Below are 17,500 nucleotides of genomic sequence, written 5' to 3'. Positions count from 1 at the left end.
TGAACTAGAGACATGCAGCTTCACTCCACTCACCAGGGGTCTCTGCGTAGGAGTTTGTTTGTGTGTGTGTGTGTGTGTGTGTGTGTGTGTGTGTGTGTATGTGTGTGTGTGTGTGTGTGTGTGTGTGTGTGTGTGTGTGTGTGCGTGCATGCGCAAGCCCACCTTACCCCCTGAGACAGACTCCGCATCGGCCCAAAAAGCTACGGTGGAAAGGAGCCCATGCAAGCCTCTCAGAATAAAGTACATAGTGCGCCAGGGATAGCTGTTCAATAATTTAGAGTACAGAAGAGGTTTACACGTGCAGAATGCATAGAGCCCCGGTTGTTAGATTAGAAATCAATTCTTGCCATGTTTGCATTGTGGAGGCAACATTGACCATTCCAGTGGCTGCTCACACACTACTGAAAATGTCAAATGATTTGTCACATGTATGTGACATGTGATGGAGTCCATTTTCCTTTGTTCAACTGGCACGTTTAAAAATGGACATTTAAAAAAAGATCACTGCTGGTGTGGTAGCCTACAGCATGTGCATTGATAATGTTGAAGCATGCAATTATAAATGTGAAATGACAAACACAAATATGTTGTCTTATCAAAGGAAGGTGGAATCTTATACATCTGTGAGCACAACCTAGTTAACCACATCAAAAAGACAAAATATTGTTAATGTACACTATGGTAAGTCTGGGAGAGTATGATGCAAAGCCATTCTATTCCACCGATATCACAAAGTGAACCACAGACCACAGATAGACCTGGCCAGCCCAGCAAGCCCACAGCAAGTCAAGTGTTTTGTTTAGTTTATTAGGATCCCCATTAACTGTTGCTAATGCATTGCTATTGTTTGGTATATCTAACCATAGTAACTTGTGTTTGCCGTCGACTGTGACGAGAGAGAGACGTGAGTTCATGAGAGGCTGCAGCACCTTTAGGACCACTGGCTCCCCCTATCCCGTCTACAGTTACACTGCAGGGCTCGGACATCACACTGACCCTTCACACGTCCATGACTTAGGACTTATGTCCATGACCTGGCTTAAAGGGATGGTACAGTCTATTTTCATGTTTAGGTGAAATATCATTGTACCCTGAGTTGTCCTCTAAGGCCAGTAGTGTCAGCATCTCCTGTTCTCTATTCTCTTCTTTGCTATCGCAGCACAGTAGCTGATGGAGCAGCTGTCTCCAATAGACAGGACCCTGAGTTAGCATTGTTTAAATTGCATGTCATTATCTCATCAGAGAACACCTGCCCACGACAAAGCACGAAGCTAGCTGGCTGTGAGTTTATAAAGAGGAAAATGAGTTCCAGTTCTGAGCAAATCAATTTTGAGACTGTAATTATGTTTTTGTTCAGTAGTATGTATGTCAATAAATACATTCAAGTGAAACTTGCTACTAAACATTGACGTTTCTCTGATGAGATTATGGGGCGTCATTTAAGACTCCTAGTAGAGACGAAGCTGCAAAGTCATCTACTGTACTGTGCTGCGGTAGCATAGCAGACAATAGAGAACGGGCTTTCACTACTATAGAGAAGAGAAGCTTTCAATACTGGCCCATGAGGACAACTCAGGGTAAGATGATATTTCACCTAAACATGAAAATAGGCTGAACCATCCCTTAATGATCAATAATGAACAACAGAGGTTAATAGAGGATGAAACACGTAACATCCCTCATATTGAGTCCCCAAGCGAAAAACATAATATTCTATCCGTCATACAGTACAGGAGGAGGCAATTGGAGGCAATTCAACTTTTTGCTGCATCTTTAAATGAGCTGCAATTACAGTTTGACTTTTATGTTTGATTTTAAAAATTGACTTTAAAAATGGTGATGATAATAAGTAGAGTATTCTGAAACACGGCCTGAGTGTAGACATCTCTGCCATGAAAGCCAAGTCCCACCTCAGGATCTAAGGGGAACTAAGGGGAAAATGGAGAGAGGGACAAGTGTGTGTGTGCCATGTTGAAGCAGGCTGATTTGTATAGCATATGTCCATCATTAGTATAATGTGCCGTGTGTGGGTTTTCAAGCAGAGGAACACTAAAACATTAATAAAGGCGATGGAGATGCCAGGGAGATCTTGGCTTTGATGAAGGTCTTAATTAACTCCTAGGCTTCACATATAATACCCACATCCCTACAGGACTCTTCCAGGCCAGGAGACAGCAGGCTTTTAGATTCCACCCCAGATATGAACACAAACTGTGTTTATTGTACCGTCCACTCTGTTTACAATTCTGTGGATGCTCCTTTAGGAGATTTATGGTAAAGGGGGATGTTGCTTGAGTGCCAAAAACATTTTAAAAACATGATGCCTGTAATAATGAGTATTAATTTTTCCCTGAGATGCATCAACATAAAACTGTCTTGAGTCCTGTTTGTCTATCGTTTGTGGAGCCACAGTGTCTCCTGACGGTGGTTAAAGTCTCCTCTAATCTTTAATCTTTAAAGTCGATGCTCTAGTGCAGACTGTACCTTCACACTACAGCACCCACTCATAGTAGGCTAAACAAACAACTCCCTGATGGATTTGTTAACGGGTCGGCCCACCTCAGTCAGAACACCAGTAGTAAACAGGGCACAGGTGGGGAGGGCTGCAGTGAAGTGTGTCTCAATGTAACATGCACACTCACCCCGCACGTGCACACGCGCGCACACACACACACACACACACACACACACACACACACACACACACACACACAGACACACTTAATTCAATTCAACTTCAATACACTACACTCAGTCTGTCTGGTATTTGACATTTTCTCCATCTTTATCTCTCGCCAACTGATATTAGATCTTGATGAATATTGCATGTAAACTGTTCCCAGTGAAAGACTGACCAGAAATGATTATCTGGGGTCATTGCTGTGGTGTTTGAAGTTGATGTGTATGCTTCCTTGTCCTACATCTGTGGATCCTGTAGTAAATATGTGTCTAGGGATGTAGAGACTGATATAGAACCTTATTCTAAGTGGTACTGCCTAATATGTACTAACTAAAAACGCTTTAAAAAGTTAAGTGGAGTAGTTTAATGCTTGTTTACAGTATCTCATTTTAATCTCTATTGAAGGAGAAACATATGTTGCATACCATCAAGCCATACGTTAAAAGCCCTCCATAGCCTGTAGTGTAAGATAAACTCCTCTTCTTTAACTTGAGAACGGATTTAGAATAAAGTACCATGACATAGACATAGTGTGCAGTAGACCAATAGTATGTGAGGAAGCTACAAATCCTAATTAAAGTATTTTGTGGTAATTCATCTCAGTACTCGTTTATCTTGATTCGTGTGTGTCCTTAAGAAAAATACGACTCAATTAATTTGGCGTAAAAAAAGGCTACTCAGCATCCTCTCTCTCTCTCTCTCTCTCTCTCTCTCTCTCTCTCTCTCTCTGAAATTGAAACTGCAAAGCTAAGGTAATTAGAAGTAATCTTTGTGATGCAAATTCTATTCCTTTGAACATCCCCTTTCTCTTGGCATAATAGACAATCTCACTGCATCAAGGAGAAGCAACTCAGCATCATCGGGTGACTGGACAAATTGAGTAGAAGATAGAACTTAAAAGCCAATATGGCGACCAATTTTAATTATGGCTCTAACTCACATACTTTAGCAAGATTTTGGTTTGTGCCTGGTCGGAAAATCTGCTATTCAATGTTCTTAGCTCAGGAAGAGCAGAAGAATATCCAATCATTCATATTGAGAGCTTGAAACCGCGCGTATGACAGGCTATCAAAACAAATATAATCACGAAAGAAAACAAATTAAATAGACTTAAGCGACGTGATTTGAGATGAGTTCAAGCACGCTCATATGAATTGTCCATAGAGAGCACCCGGTCTAGTGATGATAACGCAAGTGGTGCTGCTACAGTACCAGTGACCCAGTCTGTGATTCACCCACTGTCTGTCTGTCTGAGAGCATAATTAAGCCTCTACTCCCTGACGAATCCCTCAGCCAATCCCGCATCTCACACAAGCAGCTAATTGGCATGAATTAACGGTGAACTGAGGTCGGGTTTTTTTTCTCTCTCCTTTTACCGTTGGCTGGCTGCTCAGTCACATTAAAGGAGACCAGGAGAGAGAGAGAGAGAGAGAGAGAGAGAGAGAGAGAGAGAGAGAGAGAGAGAGAAAAAGAGAGGGAACCACTTGAATTCACTTTGCAGTCTAATGGTCTGACATGGGCCAAGGATATTAGTACAGACTTTTTAATCAAGAAACATTCAGGTTTTTGCCCAACCCTAACGTACATGTACTCTCACATCTGGCTCGCCACCTGCTCGTCCGAATGGACAGGCTGAGTTTCTCATTAGTCCATATCTATCTCACGCACACACACACACACACACACACACACACACACACACACACACACACACAAACACAAAACACACACACACGCACACATATACTGATATGTCCAATATAGCACTCACTGTAGGCAGCTGGATACAGTCTACATCATTGACCGTTGCAAATGCTTACATTGCTGTCAAAATCAATTACAGTAGTTCTGAAGATATTGTAATCCAGCTGGTGCATCAGTTTGTGTTTGTGTGTGTGTGTGTGTGTGTGTGTGTGTGTGTGTGTGTGTGTGTGTGTGTGTGTGTGCTGATGAAGGAAGAGAGAAGCTGGGGCTATCTGGTCCAGAGTGTGTGCATGCCAGTTACAGTAGAGTATGTGTACCTACCTTGTTGATGCCCTGGTCACAGCCATTATAGGTGCTTTCCATGGTGTAGCTCCTGAGGACGCCCATCTCCCTCCACACCACCACCCGGGCTGTGGCCTCCCTGGACTTCTCTATCAGGTAGTTACAGCTGTTGAAGGAGAACGCAGGGGCTATCCTGTCCAGAGTCTTGGGGATGGTCTAGAGTATAAAAAACAACAACATTATAAGTGAACTTCTTACCCCCTCTATAACATTCACAGCTCCTCGTAGCTCATATTCATAGCCTTCTATGCAGTCCAACTCTATGTATTGTAACGGCCCTATTAAAGGCCTGTTACCATCTGTTACCATCTCCACTTAGTGAGTTAACTCTCTTGGTGCAGTACATAGGTAGTGCTGGCGGTTGGCAGGCAGAAGGTTGTGAGTTTGCTCCTCGCTTGGGTCAAGGTACTCTACCCGGCCGTTTTCTACAATATGTTTCTGATTTACCCTGTATCCTGGGTCCTCCTTCAGGGCGGCAGTGTTGACAGTAGAACCTGACTGCCAGAGAGTCTCCTTCACACTGCAGCCGTAGAGGAACACGTTCTTCTTCCGCGAGTGGCCATGGTAGTCACAGAACACCTGGGCAGGCAACGTGACATAATGAAGACTTTGGAGGATGAGTAGGTAGTGTTACAACAGCGTTACTACACAGGTGTAAGAGCAATTTAATATATCTGTTTTCCCAAAACACAGATCAAGCATACTCATTGACTAGATGGCATATTCAATGGAGATTCTCCATTGGACATGGTCTTCAGTCCAGGACTAAGCATAATCTGTTTCCAGGAAACTAAGCCATAGTACCAATGTATGGTCATGTCGTAAATTAAAACCTATTGACTTTGCAATGAAACAGCACAAAAGACTAGCTTTTGAGGGATATTGTATGAGCTCGAACAATAATCACAATGGCTTTTACAGTCAACTCACTCCACATGATGAGCATTAGCCATGTCCATTAACATACAGTAGAAGACTTTTTGGTTTGACACAATTAGCGAAGTCAATCACAAGCGACTAATTACGAGAATTAAGCTAATTATATTTGTTGTTGGCATAGTTTAATGCTCACAATTCTTTCCAGGTACATTGGGTGATAATTAGAATAATAAACTGTTAATTATAGTTCAATTGATTCGGAAAGCTAATTAGTCCACAATATTGCAGCCAGATAAAGTATTTTTTAATTTCACTGGAAACACGGGAGCTGAGTGAGTTTCTGATTCTTGATGCTTAAGTTAGACACAAACATTTTTGTTTGCAGAAATCAGCTTGTTAGATCATTGGAGGATGGAGTATAAGGTAAATGAGGTAAAACAATCACATCATGTTGAGGGTTAAATAGAGCTGAACAGCTTTCCTTGTTTGGCATGACATTCTGTAAACAAAGCAAATGATTGTGAGTTGAAAGATCATGTTGAGAAAAGAAGAGCTCTAAACAAGATAATTAGATTTAGAAGGAACAACACAAAGGTCAGAGGAGGTGAATCAGATAAAGTAGCAAGGCTTTTGTTATCTATCTGAATGAACAACACAGGTCCTTCAATATGAACATGATTTTGTAAATGTTGTGTGTGATAAGCTGATTTCTGTGTGCATGATGTGTCTGTTTCTCTGTGTGTGTGGGAGGGAGAGAGAGAGAGAGAGAGAGAAAGAAAGAGAGAGTGAGATAGAGACAGAACATTAAAGAGGGAGGGAGAGAGAGAGAGAGAACAAGCATTAAGGAGAAGGTGAGAGAGCACACACATGGTTCCTCAGAGACCCTTTAAGCACTAACTCTGCTGGTAGAGGAAGATGGAGAATGTAGAAAACATAATTGAACAGAATATCTGGTAGCATTTATCATAAATGTCATTAACGGCTTTTAACAGCATATTAACTATTATGAATGCTTTATCAATATGTTTTACCATGGGGCTGTAGAATGACTAGTCTCACCAGTGGTGTTCTGCCGATGCTGTTGAGGTAGTAGAGGAAGCCTTTGGCGTGGTAGATGGTCGGACTCAGAACAGGATCTGGTTTCATCCAGTGTCTGTTTAGATCCTCACCATTCAGAGAGCAGCGGTGGCTGTTGAAACAACAACAGAGATATCTCATCATGACAGGTTCACACGTAAAAGTTGCCTTTGAGTTTTTTTCTGCTCAGTCATAACCACACAACACAAGTTGGTATCTTCCATTTTTCCTTATCTGTTGAATGATGCAGTTGCACTTTCCAAACAAGAGTCTTACAGCTGTTTCAGTTTAACAATCTTCAAAGCCCCAGATATTGTTATCTGTATCTCAAGATTGGCTAGATTGACAAATGGAAACAATAGCAATTTGTAGCTGTTTGATCGATGCAGCAGACTGCTACACAACAGGCTACTTCTACAAGTTGACTGTTTGTGTAAAATCATAACTAGGTGAAATTTATGGCTGTATTTGACTTGTTTACGAAATTGGCAAGAAACCCTGTCACACAACCTGGAAGCCAATCATGTCTGATTGGTGGGCTGACCTTTAAAATAGTAGAAGACTATCTACAGGGAGTGTGTTCCTGCTGTCATGAACACACACAACAACTACTCAAACTGTATGGGGGGAAAAGGTCAAATCTAATCTTCACAAGAGCTACTATAAGACTAAAAAACTTTTTCATAAACTGTTCAAAAGTGCACTCTTTCATGTTTTTTAAGAGGGACATATCTCAAATTGATTCTGTCTGGGATGGACATCATCCAGTGGGCATGGGCTATGTCATACAAAAGTTCAAAATGTTCCATTGCAGTTCAAAAGTCCCTACTTTGATGTCCATCCACCACACAGAGCAGGGTAGGCCAACTTTTGAGGGATTGTTTTCCACTCTGCAAATGATCCTTCTCCACTGCCTTTTAACCCCCTAATTCAATATGACCCCTATTTGTTCCCAGAAATTCAGATTATAAATGTTTGATAATCTAAAGGCTTTTGCTGAAAATGACATAAGTGAAGGACTTTTATCTTTCATTTTTTAAACTGAGTTTTGTTCAGGACAGTAATAATTAATGAAGACCTTTGAGTTCCCTGCATTCCATGACAAGCAGAGGGTGGCAGAGCAGTTTGTTTCCATTTACAGTGTGCTACACCTTGACAGTCCAGTTCTATAGCCTTTAAAATATCGACAGGCTATCCTTGATTATACTCACTGCTACAATCATAGATATATCAGTTGTGTTTCATCTCTATGGCTGCAGCAAACTGGATCATGATGGATATAGGGTGGACTTAATACACACCTTTGCTGATTGAGTGATGATGGACAATATGAGTGAAAGTCATGTTATAAAACCCTCCATGTTAACAGAGATGTGAAATGTAATTATGTCCTGTGCGTGCGTGCGTGCGTGCGTGCGTGCGTGCGTCACTAAGCTCAACCACAATCTCTGTAGTTAACACACAACCACTATGCCCATATTTCCCTTTTATTGTCCCTCCTCTGCTGAGCTGATATTGTTTTGTGCCAAATGTGATAAAAAGGGTAATTTGTAATAGGTTTAAAATTGGTTTGACTCTCTATTAGGAGGTGGGAAAATCAATAATCGGAGTCGCCCGATTCGCTACAAATTCAACAGGGTCGATGAACTGTGACTGCTACCTCCTTTTGTTTTTATGACCTTGCATCACTTTTCTACTCAACACAGGTGATACTTCTAATTCCAGTCTCCATTATACCAGGTGCCAGGCCCACGGCAGGCTCTTTGCTGACTTCATCATTTCTATGAGTGAATTTTCAATTGACTTCTGGTCACATCATTCTATCTCCTGTCCTTATACAAACAAAGCAAGCAATCTCCTTCTGGTTCACTTTGCAACTCAGGGGTAGAAAGTTCAATTTAGCTCCCTGGTTACAGGGGAGAGAGCCACCAGTTCAGGGGCTGAACAGCCTCTTTACATCTAGGCCAATGGGGTTACATCCTCCTAGCTCTCCCGTCACATCTCCATCAGACATGGAAGTGCACAGTAAGTAGAAATTAGTCTAGAAACAGACAAAGAGAAACACACATCACGGCAGACACTCAGATAGAGGTATTACTCATCGCCCAGAATGGAAAAATCGGAGTTAGTGTATCCGCGAGTTTATCTTTATCATTTAAAACTAATGGAAAACATTGGTTGCAGATACGGGCAGCTCTTATCTCTGTTCTGAGGAGGATGGGAGAATTGGATAGAAAAGGCTCTTTCTGGCAGCACATGGGTGACTCCCATTAATGCCGGGGGAATTGGAAAGAGGAAATTCATTTTCCTTGTGTTTGGAGTGTTCTGATGGCCTCCCACTGATAGATGGGGGTTCAGGTCAACAGGGAAGGGGGGGTACCTTAGTCCATGGTCGTGGCTGTACCGTGTTGTGTTGTATTGGATTGGCTTGCTGTAAAGCGTATTGTACATCCACTGACATACAGACATCCCAGGAAAGGGAAAGAAAGAGAAGAGGGGGAGAGAGAGAGAGACAGACAGAAAGAGAGAGAGAGAGAGAGTCATGGGCTGTTTTAGGGACATACATCACAGGGTAAAGTGACACATCAATGCCCTGTCTCTGCTGTGGAACATGCATGACACACACATGACACACGCCTCCTCTTCAGTGGAGGGAACATCCCAAAGGTTACACATGTTCCATCCATCAACACGGCTGAAGGATCACATAGGAGAGAGTACATTCTGTAGGAGAGTGGTGGGAGAGGACTACACGATTGATGCTTGAGAGGAGAGGAGAGGAGAGGAGAGGAGAGGAGAGGAGAGGAGAGGAGAGGAGAGGAGGGTAGACTATTGATGGTTGAGGCAATAACATAGAACAAGTGCCAATTCATATTCACGATAGTCAGAGAGGATGTATAGTCTCACACATGTCAGCATAAGTTGATGAATAACTTGACACCATACAGCATGAGCGTATTAGCATGTGTGTACTTACGCAAGACCATGAATAATATCAACCTGCTATCATCACAGTACTCAATTCAGTGGCCTAGCTAGTTTGAAGGACATACAATGGCTTTTCATGTACAGTAATTCACGATCAAGCCACAGCACTATGTGCATTGAAGAGTGAAATTCAAATGTAGTATGCTATTCTGACTGACTGGGTTTTGTCTAATCTTCATCTTCTTGCATTTGTCAGTGACAAAGTCACTTCATTCATAATTTCCACATATTAACCAAGTAATTAAGTGTGGCCCTCCACAATACAATACGGCCATTCAGATGATAAGCGTCATGTGCTGCACTCAATGCAAGGTACTCCGCAGCTTGCTCCCAGAGTTTGAGATACTTGTCCGCTATGTAAAGCTGTGGGGATGTCATTTTGGAGGTATAACTCCAAATTTTCCCATTAGTCATTCATGTTTTCAGACGTTGATGCCAGTGGAAGCCCCAGTCGATCTCCCTGCTCCAGCTCCACTCTGCCTGGGTGATTGACGCATCCCTAGGGGATGTCTACAGGGAGAGACGTAAGTGCTGATGACAGCTGCTGTAGAGAGGGAGGAACACTCCTAAATGCTAAACTCTGTTCTCCGCTAAGCTAACCGATGTAGGCCTATCATCTCCTCTGTCAGTCCGGGTTCAGAGCTGTCTCCAAAACATCTGAATGTCTAACTGACTCTTTGATGCACTCTGAACTCGTTAAGGTAAACTAGTTGAGTGCACTCAGAAGGGCTCTGTACACTCTGTAGGTAGGGTGAGGACCCATACTGTACATTAGAATGGAATGTGAAGAGTGCACTTCAGAATGATTATGCCGAATGTATTGGAATGACAAGAGTGCACTGGAATAAGATGAATGCTCTAGAATAAACAAAATGCACTGGAATGGAATGAATTGGATCATCAAAAGCATGTGGAACGTCAATGTTACGGCTCTTCTGATCGGGGACCTCAGCACTGCCATAGCAATTACTGAAGTAAAAGACACCCTCTCAGGTTTTACACTGGAGCTCAACTTCATGGCCATTCAGTGGTTTGTTTTCCCTGGCTCTCAATATTGGCTGGGCTGATTCAGGGGTCGTCACAGTGTTTACTGCGGTGCCTGTGCCCATGGGTTGTTGACAGTAACTAACTGTTGTCCCACAAGCCACCCTAACAAGCCTGAGTGAAGAGGGAAGCCAGCAGAGTTCGGGCTTAAAGGGTCTCTGAGGAACCGTGTGTGTGCTTTCTCACCTGCGCCCACCTTCTCGCCTTCTCTGTTATGCCTCCCTTTGTAATGCGCTGTGTCTCTCTCTCTCTCTCTCTCTCTCTCTCTCTCTCTCTCTCTCTCTCTCTGGTTCCACCCTCCTCACTATAGCATTAAAGCAGGGCATATCAGGCATGTTGATGGAGAGGTTCTTTAGTTGTGCATGGCTAGGTCCGACTATATTATCACCTGTGTGTGTTGTGAGGCAGGGAGGGATGTGTGAGATGGGAGAGGACTGTTTTGAATATTCATGTGTTTTCTTATTCATGCCTGCTAGGCACTATCATTCTGCCCAGGGAGAAGTTATGGGGGAGGGTTTAATATGCCCCTTGTTTACAGCAACCTGGGAAGAATACAGCAAACAAACACAATAGCAGAAGACCAAAATGACTTGTTTACTTGTAATGTATATTCAAATATATGTGTGTATTGTAATACACAAGACTCAATGTATGAATTCCAGTTCTGATTCATTTGATGTTCATATCATCATTACAAACAGTGTAACATTGTACTGTTATATTGAATAGAAAGAAATGGATGAAATGTTGTGTCTATCGCTGTTATTCCAGACAGAGAGATCAATTAACTGGATAGAGAAGAGAGACTGAAAATAAATAAGAAAAATTAATAGAATTGATGAGCTACAGCTAGGCTCACTCTGGGGATATAACATAGTGCACTCCCATTATATAACAGAAGGGCCAGCTCTGTTATAGACACAGGCTACCTCAGGCTGAACAGTAGTGGCAGTCATTGCCAACATTATAATAGTGAATACAAAAGGGCTGTTTATCCTACCCAAACAATATGAGACAATTTAAATGAATTTCTTTGTTGAAAATAATAGAGGGTTTGTGTTTCTCTATCGCCTGTTTTTCTGCACTTGATTTAAATAATCATGTGAATTAAGTTTATTCTCAGCTTTTCAAAGGTGTCTCATTATAGTCCCAAAGAAAATTCACAGCTTTTAAACTTACTCAATTTATTCAGTACCTTGGTCCAAATTAAACTCCACATCTTTTTTCCAAAGGCAAAGTCAAACTGTTATTGCACAAATAGCTTTTCTGTTTTTCTTCAACCACCCCCATAATACTTTAAGATATGTAAAATGATTCTTCTAAAAACACTTAGAATCAGAGGCTGTTTTCAGAATAGCTCTAGAAGCAGAGAGTGAACATGCCCTCAGTAGCTAGCTGGCCAGCTGGAGACGAGACCAGTCATGCATATTCACACATTCACCTACCAGCGTGGGCTGTGTGGCTGTGAGGCCACCTTAACAGATCTGTGGGTGTGGTAGCTACCTCTCTTCTGAGAGCTCGTCCACACACCCCATTGACGTCCATACTGGAGGACTGCCAGGTTTGTACCTCCATGCTGAACATTCAGTACCATAGCTAAGAAGCCTCCTGAGCAGATCTGTTAGTGTTGTTGGTAGAGAGGTGAGGTATAGCTACCTTTCACCTGAGAATTCCTCTCTGTCTCCACACAGCCCATTGACATGCGGGAGGAATGCCAGGCTTCTACCTACGTGCCAAACACACCAATAGCTATGTTACCACCTGGGTAGTTCTGTTCGTGCTGCTGGTGGTGAGGTACTGTGGTTACCTCTCTTGTGAGACCTCCACTCTGCCTCCACACGACCCATTGCCATCCATACTGGAAGACTGCCATGCTTACACCTTCATGCCAAATACACAGTATAGTACAGTATGAAGCCACCTGAGCAAATATGTTAGTGTTTCTGGTGGTTAGGTGAGGTAGCTACAGTACCTATCTTCTGAGAGTATCTCTCTCCCTCCCCACGACCCATTGACATCCATACTGGAGGACTGCCCAGACTGCCTCCATGCCAAACACAACAAGTCAACTGTGTGAATTCCAAGTGATTTTGCAACAACACCTGTTTTTTTTTAATGAGGACCAAAAACTGGTGTCAGTCATAAAATAGTTTTGGAAGAATTGGAAGGTTTTGTTATTATCACGTGTAGGCTTAAGCCAAACTTAATAGTTGAGAACAATTCATTAAAATTAAAGCCCTAAAAAATATGGTAAAATTATTTTAGGAACTAGAATTACAGCCGATTAATATCCAGATTCAGTGCAAATCGCTTTAAAAGTAGTAACGGCTTGTTCACTAGGGTTCTTGTCTTGGGGGGCCTTGTTGAAGTAGAAGGGCCTTGTCGATATGGAGAGAGCCACAGTGACTGGTCCCATCATTCATCTTATCCTCTCTCTTCAGTGAATTGAACTCATTCACTCACTCATTCATTCATTCATTCATTTGACAGTATCTTTATCTGCTCCGTTGTTATTGTTAAATGGCATGTTCACTGATATAACAACATTCATTTTTAAGGATGTGGGCGTATTGAAGGGTCTCATGGAAACCTTCTGTAGAGACACTCTATAATTCTAGAGTTCTGAGACTCCATGGAGGATTCCCTAGTCCCCAGTGGGACTCTCCTTCAGCCATTAAGCTTGCCACTCACAAGACCACAGTGTCAGCAGTGATGGAATATCGTGGCAGTAACCTTGGAGCCCAGCTGAGACCCCCCACCTCTTATCTCTGACCCTCTAGGACAGAGACAGCTAGGCCACGGAAGGGGGCATGGGGGGTGTCCTCAAGGAAGGGTGGGTTTCTTCTAGAACAGTGTTTATCAATCCTTGATCCCTGCCATGTTGCTGACTGGTCCATGGGATGTTCAGTGGGCATAGATTGAGTCAGTTCTCAAGTGTTATTTTTTATATATAAGTGGTCCTTGAAAGAGGAAGTACTGTTGTTTGCCGGTCGCTGAGATAAGGAAGGTGAGAAACACTGTTCTAGTACCGTCAAGGGTGAAATTCTGTAATTCTAAGCAACTCTCCAGTGGCTTGTCAGTCACTCTCTGTCTAATCTACGATGCTCCCTCATAAAGTACTTATATGTAGGACACGTTTCTAATGACTTTGTATGCAGTGCTAAACTAATACAAGTTTGACAGGTATTTCAGTGTTATACTCAGCCATCTCTACTGAGAACATGGTTTTGGTTTTCACTGCCACTCAATACAGAGACCATGACCAAGGTCATATTCATATGGGACCTGACAAAAGCTGAAACATTGTTTTGTCATGGAATAAAGCACTTGGGAGCTGCAGATTCCATTTGTCGGCTTTTTTCATTATTAGATCGATCTTTTTGGGCCCAGCACCGGTAAATAAGTTATGTTTGTGCACATCTATTTTTTATTACTCATAGTTAAGTGGTTCTCTCAATGCTATAAGGTTAGCAGCAAATATATAAAAGGGCGAAACCATCATCTCTACTTTTTAAATGTCATGGCTCCAGAAAAGTGGGTATGCAATGTATTTTTTTGATTTGTATCATTATCATTATTGTTACAATATACTGTATGCATTCAAATGGCTTGTTCTGCAGCATTTATCAAGTTAGAACGGATACGGAATCAACCTATTATGAGACTGAGAAATACAGAGAAATATGACATTTCATACCAGACTGCTGTCTGCACATTCTGTCTATTCCCTGATTGTTTCTTCGACACAGCAAGACCGAAAGTAGGATAACAGTTTCAAAAAAATTGTCCATTTATCTACAGTAATGCCCTTCCCACATGTCACAGGCCCTTACCTCACAGAAGGAAGGTGACATACCGTATAGCAATGGCAGCATTCCTTATGCACAATTATGAGTATACACCCTCAGACAGAGTATGCACACTCAGACAGAGTATGCACACTCCAGCCGATAGAGTATGCACACTCCAGCAGACAGGGCATGCACACCTCCTGTACTGAGGACACATACCTCCATAATGAGACAGACATTTTCATCTCTTTCCCTCCATGTGGCACCTTGCATATGAAAACAGAGTCTATTTCCTTTATTCATGCCCGTCCGAGCCTTGTTCAGCAGACCTAGCAGTGACCTCTACTGCCTAATTGGTCCGTTTCACTCCTGTAGAATACGTCGTCTGATTTAAATAGCTCCCTTCCCTGCTGTATTCAATTGGTTCTTTGGAGAAAGAGATGCAATGATTTAAAAAAGAGAAAATAAAACAAATTAGAGGAAGCAATACAATCGCTTTGAAATATACTGCACCAAGGTCAGTTAAACAAGCTGTAAAATCAAGACTCTGATGTTCAAGTACATTTGGAATTCAATGGCTGAGTTGACAAACCACAGTTGCAGTCTATACAAAATGCTGCCCTGTCCACTGCATCCTCTTGTTAGGCAACATCTTTTGGTGTGCATCATTGCCAACAATGACTGAGGGAGTTAGAAGGGACAACACAAAAGTGTGTCCTTGAGGAGTCTTCCAACAATATATTCCTACAAGCCTTACATTCAGCCATTCTGGATTCCAAGAGCCATCTGAGCCTAACGTGTCCCATGTCCGTGCTAAGCCTCAGTAATAAGCCATGGTGCAGAACACTGAACGCTGCGTGGCTCTCTGACCTGCATGCTAGGCTTGGCTAAGCCCCCCCCCCCCCCCCTCCCTCTCTCTCTCTCCCCCTCTGTCTCCCTCTATCCTCCTCTCTCTCCATGCAGGCAAAATGGCCTTGAAGTGGCCTGCTGGTCATTTCATTCCAGGCACACAGAGCAATCCCTAATTGTTGTCACTGTGTAACCCAGAGAAGAAAGAGAATCAGTCATGCTGGCCACAGAATCTGTTATCGAACCACAGGATATGTTAGTCCCACCACATCGCTTGAATGTTATCAGGGAGCATCTGGTGGTCCACATCTGGTGGTCCACTCTTTGTTGGTTTCTCTTAAGCATTAGTAGGGCACCACCCACATTAATCAATTTGGAACAAGACGTGAATTAGTATTAAATTAGTGAATACCGGCCATTGTTTTCCATTAGGATTTTTTTCATGTTTGAATTGAAATTGAATTCACTTCTTGCATTGATTGAACTGTGATAATGTCACTGGTCTAATGCATCAGGTTGTGTACTGTCCTCTGGGACCTCAGTCCCAATATGTTTGTCATTGTAATCTATTCCAGGGTCAGAGGTTAATGTGGCTTTAATGCCCCCTCGTCACCGCTGTCACGGTTTCTAGAGCCTCTACAACTGATCAGTAGACCTGTCACACAGAGCTTTGTTTCAATATCCACACTCACATACCACTTAGAATGCATGGCCAATACATTGCTTCATGCCATGCTGTATGCCAGTGTGGATATCGGAACATAGCCTTCCTTTAAGATCAGCAGTCAATCAATGGCAAATACCACTGACACTTGGAATCAACAGCCAGGTTGTGCTGCTTTTCATGAGAACCATTCTTTATCAATAATCTGTGTTCCCTGGTAAGACATGGGGAGTAACCGGCCTATCTTTTCCCGTCTGACCAAACCCTATATCCTTCAGAAATGGGATGTCCTAGGGCACCCCATGGCTAATAGATATGCAGGGTTGTTTTACGTGAGGATCACCTTCCCAATCACCATTCTCTTCTCAAGATTCTCTCAGAGAAAAATGTTTCTGATCAACCCGGCGGGTTGTTTGTTGTTTGCAACAACAGCACAGTATATCTTTGCTCACATTACATAATATTGGAAATATGTAGTGGACAGCATACAGTGGACATAGAGGGTTATGCTGTGTTGTGATTGTGTGGGTAACAAACAATAACAGAACATCAGTCCATATAGCGACAGAATGATAGGCATATGTATCAACTCAAAAAAACACAAGCAACCTTATTGATAGCATAAAGGCACAGCCAACCCAAATGCACCCATAAATACAGACCTAATATTTTGTATTCAGTCAATAGTTTTTATCCGTGACCCAAATGCCACAGTATTGATCCAGAGATATACTGTAACGAAGCATGGGTGGGCCTGGAGAAGTGATGTATTACCGTCCAAAGATACATCACATGCACGTATCCAGGTTGACATAAAGTGTACACGCACGCACGCGCACACACACACACAAGCAGTTAGCATTACAACACAAGACGTAAAAAGAATGTATTTACATGGTAGTTATATACATTAGGTAGCTACAATGTAATAGCAGTGTCGCTACTGTACACACTTTTCATATAGCGCACTAGACCTACTGATGATAACACTGTCCATATTACCATGTAAATATATTGGTTTAAGGATACTTATTCTTGGTGGAACAGTGGATAAGTGGGGCCAAGGGGCTCCCTGATAAACCTGTCTCCGTAGGAGGGGAAGCATGGAGGGTAATGCTAACACTCACACTCTGGCACTGAGGAAGGTGGCCTTCACCTGAGCAAGAACACAGGGCTGTGGGGGGTGGGTCCAGGGGGGCCGGCAGGGGGGGGGGCAGGGGTGTGTGAGGCGTGTGGGGTGGGTGGATGGGCAGGCTGACTGTGGTCAATGCTAGCCTCTGCAGAATGATGAACAGCACCCACTCTCCCCCATTCATCACGCTCCTGTCTCAATCCAGCCTAGTGCCCCACAATATGTCACTGTCGCATGGCGGACCGCCCCCATGCATCATAAAATGTTAATACAGCTCAGCGCCATGCTTCCTCCCATCGCGTTCTACCGTAGTCTGTGTTCATGGAACAATGGCTGGAAGACCTGTGTTC

General features: G+C 42.8%; 1 protein-coding gene across 1 annotated transcript in view; it reads right to left on the bottom strand.

The window, feature by feature from the left end:
• Positions 1 to 17,500, bottom strand: part of agbl1 (AGBL carboxypeptidase 1) — a 74,860-nt gene that overhangs the window by 14,993 nt on the left and 42,367 nt on the right. Inside the window, exons 19-21 of the mRNA XM_083667207.1 lie at positions 6,665 to 6,794; positions 5,174 to 5,305; positions 4,706 to 4,882 (exon numbers count right to left, since the gene is read on the bottom strand). Of these exons, the coding sequence (XP_083523333.1) occupies positions 4,706 to 4,882; positions 5,174 to 5,305; positions 6,665 to 6,794 (439 nt within the window). The remainder of the gene's footprint in view (positions 1 to 4,705; positions 4,883 to 5,173; positions 5,306 to 6,664; positions 6,795 to 17,500) is intronic.

Source organism: Argentina silus (assembly GCF_951799395.1).
Source record: "Argentina silus genome assembly, chromosome: 3".
In the NCBI taxonomy this organism is placed as follows: Eukaryota; Metazoa; Chordata; class Actinopteri; order Argentiniformes; family Argentinidae; genus Argentina; species Argentina silus.
The sequence above is the reverse complement of the archived record's forward strand: the minus strand, read 5'-3'. Positions and strand labels throughout refer to the sequence as shown.